The sequence below is a fragment of the Acomys minous genome (genome assembly GCF_964271855.1).
Source record: "Acomys minous genome assembly, chromosome: 11".
Taxonomy (NCBI): domain Eukaryota; kingdom Metazoa; phylum Chordata; class Mammalia; order Rodentia; family Muridae; genus Acomys; species Acomys minous.
The window spans coordinates 9,564,334-9,577,044 of NC_140492.1; the positions used below are offsets into that span (position 1 = coordinate 9,564,334).

The 12,711-nt window shown below is 36.0% G+C and overlaps 2 protein-coding genes across 2 annotated transcripts; one reads left to right on the top strand and one right to left on the bottom strand.

The window, feature by feature from the left end:
* Positions 1 to 7,014: 7,014 nt before the first annotated feature.
* On the bottom strand, positions 7,015 to 7,805 carry LOC311609265 (keratin-associated protein 13-1-like). The gene has a single exon (XM_084802233.1). It carries the CDS (start codon positions 7,778 to 7,780, stop codon positions 7,256 to 7,258), a length of 525 nt encoding a protein of 174 aa, XP_084658359.1. The 5' UTR covers positions 7,781 to 7,805; the 3' UTR covers positions 7,015 to 7,255.
* Positions 7,806 to 11,837: 4,032 nt separating this feature from the next.
* On the top strand, positions 11,838 to 12,320 carry LOC311608858 (keratin-associated protein 13-1-like; the record flags this gene model as incomplete). Its single annotated transcript, XM_084801462.1, has 1 exon — positions 11,838 to 12,320. The coding sequence occupies one exon, from the start codon at positions 11,838 to 11,840 to the stop codon at positions 12,318 to 12,320; it is 483 nt and encodes a 160-aa protein (XP_084657588.1).
* Between the last annotated feature and the right edge of the window lie 391 nt (positions 12,321 to 12,711).

The window sequence follows — 12,711 nt, forward strand, 5'->3', positions numbered from 1 at the left end:
TGAGACCTTACACAGAGGTCTCTGTGCAACTTATTGAGTTGTGTATTTCCAACATTAACTCAGCTTAGGGTTGAATTCTGTTTTCATATTTTGGATTAGATTACCCATGTTACTCAGCTATTTGCTCTTGTTCTCTTGAAACATGTCTATGTCTTTGTCCAGTTGTTTGAACAAATTTAAAATCACTACTCTGACTCTTTGTCTGGAATTCTGGCAAGTCTTTTTCATTATAACACAGATAGCCTTGTGTTGCTTTTTTGCTCTTGGACTGAGACTTGAGCATTTAGCACATCTTGCAACATACATTTTATTTATTTATTTATTCATTCATTTATTTTACATTTATTTATTTATATACAGTACTCTGTCTTCATGTATACCTGAAGGCCAAAAGAAAGCATCATATCATATTATAGATGGTTGTGAGCCACCATGTGGTTCCTAGAAACTGAACTCAGAACCTCTAGAAGAGCAGTCAGTCCTCTTAACCTCTTAAAACAATTTATTCTTGATGGAAAAGTCTACTAGCTCCTGCATTATCTCAACATATAAAGGAAAATTGAAATAACTTTCAATCTTATCATTTAATCACAATGGAGTAAAATGGCCAGTTACCAGTAACCATAGAAGCCAGTGAAAATATACAAACTCATGGAGAGTATACAATACATTGTGAAATAATAATTGTGACCCTGAATAAGTTATATGACAAAGGATATCTAGAGTCCCATTAACTGAAAACAAAACATGTCACTATTTTTGGAACATAATAAAGATCACACTAAGAGTCAATTCTAAGGAACTAAGTGTTACATCAGAATTTTGAACAATTTAAAATTAATAATGTAAGAATAACTTGCAGCTTTAGAAATAAGAAGAAAAAATAAATTTAAATGAAGTAGATTGAAAGATAATTAAAATCAGAAAAAATATGTAGCAATAACCACAAAAGTCAATGCAAAGTAAGATAATATTTGATTAAATAAACAAGATTGAAGAATTATTAGCTATTCTAATTAAAGTAAAAAGAGAGAAGATATGAGTAAATATAATTTAAAAACAAAAGGAAGACATTAAAACAAATACCAATGAGATTAGGGGAAAACACAGAACCCTACATTCTATTTAACTCTATTGGAAAATCTAAAAGAAGTTAAAGAATTTATATGTACACATGACACATCAAAATTAAAGCAAGAAAAAAGAAATGATTTAAACAAGTCTGTAACCAGCAATGAGATGGAAGCCTTAATAAAAAGTCCTCAAACTAAAAAAGGCAAAAAACTAAATAAATTTATTGCATATTGTACCAAAAAATCAAAGAAGTATTAACACTACTATTACTCAAATTGTTTTATGAAATGTAAAAGGAATGAACATAACAACATTGTTTTTATGAACCCAGTATTACACTGACATCAAAATCAGAAAATTACAACAATAAATAAATAAAATTACAGACTAATTTTCCTGATGAATATACTGTCTGAAAGATGAAAATACTCTCAATAAAATAATAATAATATTTCTAAATATCAATTTGGAAAACCAAATTCAATATTATGTCAAGAAGATATACATCAACATATATCAAAACGAACATGGCCAAGTTGGCTTCTTTCCACAAGTGATGGGCTCATTCAATAAACCTAAATCAACAAACATTATCTATTACACAATTAGACACAAATACAGAAATAATATGCTCACATCTATAGACACAGAAATTACATTTGGAATAATTCAATCTTCTATATGAAAAACATGATGAAGAAATTATTAATGGGGGGTATATTTCAACATAGTAAGGCCTACATTTGGCAAGTCTATAGCCAACACGTTAAATTAGACAGATGAAAAGCATTTGTGCTGAGGCCAGGAAAATAAATGGGTATCCATTGTCTTCATTCCCATTAAATAGTGTTTACAATCTTTGAGGGATAAGAAAATAAAAATTAATAAAAGGAAACAAACAATAATATAAGAAGTTAATTTATCTGATATGTCTCGGCCCGTGGTACAAATCGAACCAGGGTTCACCTGAAAGAGGGAGTGGGGATTGACCATAGGGTACAGAGACTCAAGAAATAATGAGTCAACTCTGGAAATTTCTGATGAAGACTCACTTTAATTGAGACAAGTAAGACTATCTATAGCAAGGTCAATAGGATCTATTCTTATCCCACTCTCCCTAGCCCCCAGGCAAAAATACAATAGCCTGAATAGCTCCTTATAAGAACCTCCTTAATCCCCTGGGCAGTTCCCTGTAAGGACTTCCTTATTTCTCTGGGTGGATAATCCAAAGATAGCCTAGAACACAAGACCTCCTTCAACAAGAGTCAGCAACTCAAAGATCACAGCATGCAGCTTAAGCACAGGATTTCTAACATGGCTGAATTTAGCATGGCTCCCCACATCTACCCTTGTACTCTGATAATATGATTCTACATATACTTTAAAGATTCAATAAAAAGGACACTTAGCACTAATAAAAAATTTCAGAAAAGTGTCTAAATGAAAAATGAACATATATAAATCAATAGCTTACATATATGCCAATATAAAATTACAAATACCAAAGAATCAATTTATTCACAGCCACAGAAATATATTTCATAATTATTACAAACATGAAAATTCATGGCTTCTACAATGAAAACATTAACACAATAAAATATCAATTAAATAAGAATCTACACAATGAAAAAATTACTTACTCATTGATCAGAAGAAACCAACCATCTTGAAAAAATGGCCATCCTACCAAAATTAATGTACAGATTTAATGAAATAATAACAAAACTTCTAGAGCCATTCTTTATCAACATACATAAATCAATATAAAAATTTTTGCAGGGATGGCACTAAGAAAAGTCAAAGCAATTTTGAACAACAAATGATGTATTAACATAGCTGATTTAAAATTATGTCATCAAGCCATACTATTGAAAACAGTATGACACTGGCATCCAAAATATACAAAGATCAATAAAAAAAGAAATGAGAGGTATCACTGCAAACAAATACAGCTGCCTGGGTTTTATGAAAGTAAAGAATCATATATTAGAACAAATTCAGCATCTTCAAGAAATGGTGCTTGGAATCCTGGGTTTCAACATGGAGAGTAATTAAATCAGATACCTGTATCTCACCCTGCACAAAATTAAACTCTCAACAGAGGAAGAATCTCAACATGAGACATCTTACTCTGAAACTGCTGGAGGATAAAGTAGTCAGTGTGTTTTAACTTATACGCACAGGAATGGAATTTCAGAATCAACTCCCATCATATTCGAAATCAGTCCATCAATCAAGAAATGAAATCTTATGACATTAAAATGGTATGTACAGCAAAGAACATCATCAATTGAGTGAGAGGCAGCTTAGAAAATGGGGAGACCATATTTGCCAGGTATATATATGACAGATTAATGTCCACAATATATAAAGGACTTTACAAAAGTAAGCATCAAGAAAACAACCAACCAATTAAAACTAGGCCGTGAAAAACAACAACTCTCAAAACAAGAAACATGCATGGCTAGTCAATAATTAAAAAATAAAAACCTATTCATTACATATACTTCACAACCATGGAAATACAGCATAAAATCACTTTAAGACCCCAGCTCACCCCATTCAGAATTGGTAAGGTCATGAAAAGTAATGGCCATGCATGCAGTTATACAGATACCATTATACACTGCTGCTGTTAGTGTCACATAATACAACCACATTTGGAGTTTGTCTGGAGATTTCTCAAAACTGGAAGCAGAATTATCACAAAACTTAGTTATGACATTACTGAGCATATATTCAAGAGGCAATATTCTGCAAGAGAGATGCATACACATACATAATCCTTGTGGCTCAATTCACATTTGGGAGGAAATGGAGTCATCTGGAATGTTTCCAAAATGATAGATGAAAATATGGTGGTAATACCCAGTACAATATTACTCATGTGTAAACAAAATGAAATCATAAATGTGTAGGAAAGTGGAAATAATTGGGAACAAACCACAGTGGGTGACATCACCCTACCACAGAAGCACAATCACCATATTTTGTGTTTCTGATTAATTCTAGCTTTGAAAATACTTTTCTATATTTAGCCTAGAGTGCATATGGAAACTGAAATTCTAGAAATTAGCCACTGGGGAGAAGTACCTTAAATTGTCATGGCTAGTCTAAGTAGAGCTGGGGAATATTAAAGGTTGCAATGTTCAAGAATAGGGAAGTGCAGGGGATGGCTTCAGAATGCTTAACCAAAATTAAAGTTGCAAGAGAAAGCTGTATGAAAACCTAGGATCATCCAACTTGAGAAAACAATTCAATTTGAGGGCATGATAGAACATAAATGAATTCCTGTGTATTCTTTAAAAGAGTAAACATAGAAGAACTGCTGTAAAAGATGGACATCAACATTAGCAGATCCATGGATATGTTGACATAAGACTTTGATACATATTTCATTTGTTTTCAATCATTTTCACTCATGTCATAGGATATCCTTTACTTATGTACTTAGAGAAAAACAAAGACAAACAACAAATACAAATAATGAAACACACATATTATGGAATCCCATGCCATTAGGAAAAATAAAATTATCACTGATGATAAAACACATTTCAGATTCATGTCAGGGTTGCCAAGTATTTCACATACATGTTTAATTCTAGCAATTTGATTTCACAATCCAAACCAAAGACTCCTAATAAAGTTCTCCAAAGCTTTTAGTGCTATTGTCACAGTGACAATAAATGCCACAAGTACTGATGACATCATGGTAAATAAAATAAGTGAGCATCTTGTGTTGAAAAACATTTCTAATCATGATAGTTATGCCAGGCTCAGTGGTGGTATTTCCAATCAATTTCCATTTCACAAAGTGGAAAACAGAAATGCAAAAAGTTATGTTTCACACAACATTGACCATCAAGGTTTTCTCATGTGAGTGAATCATTGCCTTCACCCCTGACTATTGCTTCATTATATTTTAGTCTTTTTTCATTTAAATTATAACTATACTTGTTTTATAAAGCAAATAATTTTTAAGGAACTTCCTCTGTTGATAAACTACATTTTCCATGCCAAAATTTTTTATCTTTTATCCCATCCTACACTTTTTCAGAATCCTACACATTATTGTATTCAAAATCTGTTACTTGACTTCATCGATGGTCCACTCTCCTTCACTATAACTACTTAGAACTACCTAAATAAACAGCCACCTTAAAGCTAGGATATTGTTTGCAATACTGGAGATATGTCACAGAAGTTTGGCATATTTACTATTCCTGTTTCTTTGATTCCATATTATTGAAAAGAACAACTAATACTGATCACGTTCATTTTCAAATCTGAATGATAGAATACTAATAGCAATAATTTAAATGAATGACCCCTTTCAGGCTAAGGAAGGTTTCTAGAAATTCCCTTCTCAAATGGAATGAAATAATTTTCTATCAATTATCATATGGTATAATGGTTAAATGTATTATGGAAACAGATTTGTTTATGTCCCTTTAAGCTTTATCACTACATCTGATTATTTTAAAAAACAAATCTGCAACAAATTTTAGCCATATTCCTTCACCTTGCCCAAATCCCCCCAGATTTTCTCCACCTCTCTCACAACCAGACTTCACATTACTTATCATTATTTCTCTCAGTTTCAAAACATAATAAGTGGAAATCTAAACAAACATAAGAGGATGATGAGACTGATGTAATAAATTAAATATTATTGTGTACAATGATTTTTGCAAAGAACAAAGGTACTATATTTAGCTACTAAAGGATACACACACACACACACACACCCTTGCATCTACTATTGTATATATAAGATATATATATATATATATACAACTCAATGAAGAACAAGGAACTAGTGTACCCTGTATTCAAATTATATCAGGATTTGATCTAAAACATTGGCAAGTTTCAAACACATTTTGTATTCTATTTCTCTGCTTTCTGGAAGGGTAAAAATAAAACAACTACTTTGTTTCTTACCTGTCAAATGATTAAATGAGAATTGTTTTTGTAGCATTACCTTGACCTAGGTGGCATGCTTACAGTTGATCACACACTGACCATAGCACAAAGTATTTTGGGGAATTACATAACCTCTATTAATAACATCTCATCTGAAATATTCTCAATACACCTTGTGCACTTGCTTCTACATTTAGTGGTTATGACAGCCTGGGAAAGAATGAACTTCATGGAAGGTTGGTAAAATGCCTTTCCTTATACAGACAAAGAAGCAGAAAATCTCAAGAGTCTTTACAAATGCCTTGGAAGTCTCTAGAATAATAGATACCAACAGTTCATTATAAAAACACCAAAATGCATACTTGTGGTTGATTTTTTTCCATTTTTTGCCCTTAAATACTTATTGTTAATGTAATCTTATGTCTTCTTTAAGATACTATGTCACATAAATTGAACCTGAAACTCTAAGTTTGACTGTCTTTGAGATGCAGAGGAAATCTAGTGAATAAAACCTCTTCATAGAAACAATGCTCTTCTGCTGATTCAGGTTGAGCCTGGGAGGTGTCAGGAGGTTTGTAGCACTTCCTGTACCACCATCATTACCACTGAGCTTACACATGGATGTGGGTGAGGTGCACCAGTCAGTAACCAACCACAGGGGGCAGATACTAAACTCAAGTTTTGCTCATGTACAAACTTTAACCCTGTCAATTAGGCAGCATCTTATTCTTGGTGTTTGCATTTTTAGTAAACATCCTAAGTGCTTTGTTTTCTGGTTCACCAGAAATTCACGTACATTAATCTCAGGCAATTCACACTAGTTGAGCCGGGTGTTTGGACATGGGTGACCATATTTATAGAATTGACAACTCTCAATGAATAAAAACAAACTAACATGAAATTGTATGTTCCTGAGTTCAGTCAGATAATCATAGTGATCTTCAGTGTTCCAAACCATAAGTGCAAAACCATGAACGAAGCAACAATAATGTGAACAAAACATTGAGATATCAGATTGTGCAAGTTTATTAGATGTAATTTTTAGTTTTCAATGTCCTTGAATAGAAAGCAGGTAGCATATAAATCAACAGTACACAGAGTAGAGCATACTTTTGCATTGGCCACTAATCTCAGAAACTGCTGGAATTTGGAGAATAAAGAAACTTTAGGAAGGATAATAGCATATCTGTAGGAGCTAAACAGGGAAAATACAGCTTAACCATAGACTGACATAGGAGAGCAGACAGACTTAACAGCTGTATCCATAGAAGCCTGATCCACACACTGGTCTGTAACAAGGTTGGCAGGAACGAGAAACAAAATAGCTTGGGTGATAATATCTGGACCCATAACTCAGGGAAGGGAAGCCGTAACCTCCACAATTGAGAGATCTGAAGCCACTGGATCCACAGCCCCCTGAGTAGCAGCTTCTAGATCCATAGGCCAGGGAACGGCAGCTGCTGGATCCAAAGCCCAGAGACCCAGCATATGTGCCCTGGCAGGGACTGCAGGATGTGGAGCTCCTGGGGTAGTAGCAGGACATCTGGCAGGGGCTGGACACCACACAGGACCTCTGGCAGCTGCTGGGCTCAATGCAGGTCTCCTGACAGCCACTGTTCAGAGAGGAGTCCAGCTGGCAGGTACTGGGAGAGCAGCTGGAAGTGGTGTAGACCAGGTTGCTGGGGTAGGAAGAGACACAGGAGGAGCCTGAGGAGGGCAGGAAGCACCTAGCAGAGCGTGAGGAGAAGTTTCCAGAGCAGCAGCTGTAGGCCATGTTGAGAGGAGATGTGAGCTCAGCTCTGTGAACAAGGAGAGTCTGGGTTTGGATGTCACTGTGTGGACATCTGGGCTTATATACTCTCAGCAGCAGGTGTGGTCCCCATCAGTGTCATCTTTGATGCACTTGGGTGTTTCCTGGTTTACAAATGTGCAGTTGTCTGTGAATAGTTTTCTGAATAGTGTATTTAAGGGTGTTGGAATTTTCGTACAGCTATGACAATGAGCTTCTACTGTCATAGATGCTATGACTATTTTATACTGATGCTTATTCATTGTGTCCAGGAAATATTCCTCTTTTTCTGTTGGCTTGATTTTTATGTTTGTCCAAGTGTTCTGAAAAATACAGGTTTCTTCCATAGTGGTCGATGTTAGGAATTTGCTCCTTTTTTTGTTAATGAATGGGGTGCATCACTCTGGTTCCCCTTGAAACCTTACCAACTGACATAATTTCTTATATTCCAATATGATTCTTTGGGAATTCATAGCATTTCCCATGTACTTCACCCCATTAGATAGGGCAGAGCATGAGAAAGAATAAATTGAATGAGTTTAAAGCAAAGGGACAGAGAAAACAGTATGATTAAATCTCTGGTGACTGCAAAGACAGGATTGAAATAGAATCAAGAGTGTAGGGCATGTCATGACTTTAGGAATGAAGGCAAAGAAACAATGGAAGGAAATCATTTCAGGCCCTGTGTATCTCGCATGGCCTGAGGTGACTCCAGCCTCTCATCTGAAGTTGAGCCAGCATGGGCTAGTCACATTTAATTCTTTAAGGAACAGAAGGCCCAGTTGACTATTGTCCTCTCTACTGTGGGATCTGTAGAAGATCGGTTCACAGGAGGTGATCCTAGTGAGTGATCGAGTCCAGGGAAACAAAAGGATTTGTTCGATGTCCCAAAAGGGTATCTTAGATGCCAAACTATAACACAAGGTGCAGATCACAGGACCTCAGCAAACATGGAAATTCTGTTTGGCTTTGGGGACTTCTCTTTTTTCTGAGCTCTTTCTCAAGGGAGATTCTAGAGAAGAGAACAAATTCAAGGAGGCTCAACATATCTAATTTATACAGCATTGAAAATGGAAATAATATTTGGTCGATATCAGAGAATTTTTATAAACATTTTGTCTTCAAAATGTTAAACAGGGTCGAGAAAGAAAATGATTTCAGTTGCTTGCTTATTTATAAAAGTTCAGAATTTTACTCTAGAAGTTGAGTGCAGTCTACAGCAAAATAATATCTTCTAAGTGCATCTTCAGTGCTCTCATATACCAAAACATACTTACAGAAGTAAAAATAATAAAACCTGGTTAAAAATTATTGATTATTTTTAGATGAAAGGATGTGTTTTGTATCAATATGATGCATACAATTTTAATTCTTTCAACTCATGTCCATTCATGACAATGCAATGTTTTCACACCAATGCCTAAAAAGTAAACCAAAGTATGACTATAAATATTCAAATCACATATTAAAACCCAAATGAACCCAAGGATTATTAATAAAGATAGAAAAGAGAAAGCTGGAACCTTGGTTTCCAACATCATGTTGGATACACACTTTTTGTATATTTATTATTTCCTTGTTAATTGTTGGAACAGTGCCATTTGGCTGTCTAATATCAAGTAATATACTTGTCACAATCACAAATGAACTTTCTCATAGGATTCTCAATTATTATCAAGATGCTTGAACCTTGTCATTAATGCCACAGCAGTCATAAAGCTTTGAAACCTTTATTGGGATTCCTTGGACTAAATTATACAATAATATTGTTTGGTTTCTGATTTTGAAAATTTTATTATGTCTAATATGAAATAGATTTTCAGGTCATCTGATTTTATTTTATATAGCATTTTAAAAAATTTGTTCATTTTACATTTCTATGTTAGCCTCTCCATCCTTGCCTCCTTGTCCCATCCTCCCTCCCTTAGCCCCCTCCCCTTCCCCAGTCCTCAGAAAGGGGAGCCCTCCTCCCCTATCATCTTACCTCAGTCCATCAAGTCTTATCTGGATTGCCTGCATCCTCTTTCTCTGAGGCCTTTCAGGCCACCCCACCAGGGAGAAGTGACCAATGAGTGGGTACCAGAGTCCATGACAGAGCTAGCCCCTACTCCCCATATTATAGGATCCACAGGGAAACTGTGCTGTCTATTGACTATATACGAGCAGGAGGTCTAGGTCCTTATCATGCTTGGTCCTTGGTTGGTGCATCAGTCTCTGCAGCCCAGCCCCATCAACACCTCTTACCACGACCTTTCTCCTCCTCATTCTTCTATAACCCAATCCTTCCACAAGATACTCTGCACTACAATCTCAAGTTTGACTGTGAGTCAGGACATCTTCTTGGATCCCCTGCTGAGTGGAGTCTTTCAGAGGACGTCTATGGTAGGTCCCTATCCTGTTCCTTCTCTTCTACTACTTCCAGTGTCTATTATATTTACCATTCTGAATAAGAAATAAGCATCCTCTGCAGGACACTCCTTGTTACTTAGTCTGTAGAACTGTGTATTGTAGTGTAGCTATTCTGTATTATGCGGCTATATCTGCTATAGGTGAGTATATACCATGTCTGTCTTACTGGGTCTGGGTTCCTCAGTCAGGATGATCTTTTCAGGTTCCATCCATTTGTCTGCAAATTTCAAGATTTTCTTTTTTTTAATACCTGAGTAGTATTCTATTGTGTAAATGTACCACAGTTTCCTTATCCATTCTTTGGTTGAGGGACATGTACATTGATCTCATATTCTGGCTATTATGAACTAAGGTGCGATAAACACAGTTGAGCATATGTCCTTGTTGTATGGTGGAGCATCTTTCAGGTATATGTCCAGGAGTGATATAGCTGGGCCTTGAGGTTGCACTATTCTCAACTGTCTGAGAATACACCAGATTGATTTCCAAAGTGTTTGTACAAGGTTGCAGTTCTACCAGCAATGGAGGAGTGTTTCCCTTTCTCCACATCCTTGTCAGCATGTGATGTCCACTGAGTTTATAACCCCACAAACCTATAAATACTTGAGTTTTAATAAAGAAGCTGAAACTATACAATGCAAAGAAGTAGTATATTCAACAATGAGGCTATTTGGGCTGGAGTTACTGGAGGTCTACATATAGAAAAGTGCAAATAGATCCATATGTATCACCCTACAGAAATCTGAAGTCCAAGTTGATTGAAGATCTCAACATTAAACCAGACACACTAAGTCTTTTAGAAGAAAAAGTAGGGAGGAGTCTTGAACTCATTGGCACAGGAGACAACTTCTTGAACAGAACAACAGTTCAGGCTGTAAGATCAACAATAAATAAAACAGATCTCATGGAACTGAAAAGCTCTATGAGTCATAGAACACTGTCAGAAGAACACAGTGGCATCCTACAGACTGGGAATAGATCTTCACCAACTCTACATCTGACAGAGGGCTAATATCAATACATATATATCTTCAATCTCATTTGACATTTCATGACTTATATTGTTTTCTTGCTACTGGACTAAAATTCCATAGAAAATGTTATGCAATTCAGGTAGAATACTGGAAGATAAGTATGATGAGGACAAGACTCATTTTCAGGAAGTTCCAAGAGAAACATAAAGTAATGATTCCAATTCATTGGAAAAGAACAGCAAATTGTTGTCATGCCACACACTGTGAAGAAAAATAACATCCTAAGAGAAAACACATGCAATTTGTGTCAAGAGGAAAAGGAGATTTCTTTCCTGTTTTGCAGGACATGATAGGATAGGCATTGCTATAAAACAGTAATGCCTGGCATGTCTGGCATATGAGTAGCTCATCATCTTTTACTATAATAAGAAGACAACACCCATAAGCCTGATGTGCAGAAAGCTATGCAAATGCAACTGCAATTACAGAGATTACTTGTTTTGATATCCGTAAACCAGGAAGCACACAAAAATTTCAGGATGGGGCTCCTGGGTACCACACCTGCTTCTGAGAGTATATAAACCCATCTCTACACAAGGTTGTATTCAAACTCAGAATCCTCTCAGTTATATCCAACATAACTTGCATCTCCTCTCAACATGGCCTACAGTTGCTACTCTGGAAACTACTACTCCCCATCATTTAGGTGCTGCCTGCCCTCCTCAGGCTCCTCCTATGGCTCTTCCTACCCCAGCAACCTGGTCTACACCACTTCCAGCTGCTCTCCCAGCATCTGCCAGCTGGACTCCTCTCTGCATAGTGGCTGTCAGGAGACCTGCATTGAGCCCAGCAGCTGCCAGAGGTCCTGTGTGGTGTCCAGCCCCTGCCAGATGTCCTGCTACTACCCCAGGAGCTCCACACCCTGCAGTCCCTGCCATGGGACATATGCTGGGTCTCTGGGCTTTGGGTCCAGCAGCTGCCATCCCCTGGGCTATGGGTCTAGAAGTTGTTACTCAGGGGGCTGTGGATCCAGTGGCTTCAGATCTCTGGGTTGTGGGTCCAGATTCTACTATCCAACATACTTGGCTTCCACAACATCTCAACCTTCTTGTTATAGATCAATCTGTAGTACTGGCTTCTAGGAATTCATTTCTTTAATCTCAGTATTCTAACAATTTCAAAATCAAATTATGTCCTGTAGACAATATTTAGTTCTAATCATTTGTATTTCCACTAACAATTTCTTTCATCTTCAACTTCTTTTAGAATCTTAGATCAATGTGTAATCTCTTAGTATTCCTCAAATTTTAAGGTATTTAAATATATATCTGCTATTTCATGTTTTAAATCTACTTGAAAAGTGAAGTTTTAATCCAATAAATTTGTGCAACCTGAAGCGTCAGTGCTTTGTCCAAACTAATATTATGTTCCATTTATTGATTAGGCGGGAATCAATTAAATATAAATACCTTTATCCAACTTGATTTCGAGGGTAAATAATTTAATTTGTTTTGGGCATGTTCACTTTTTATA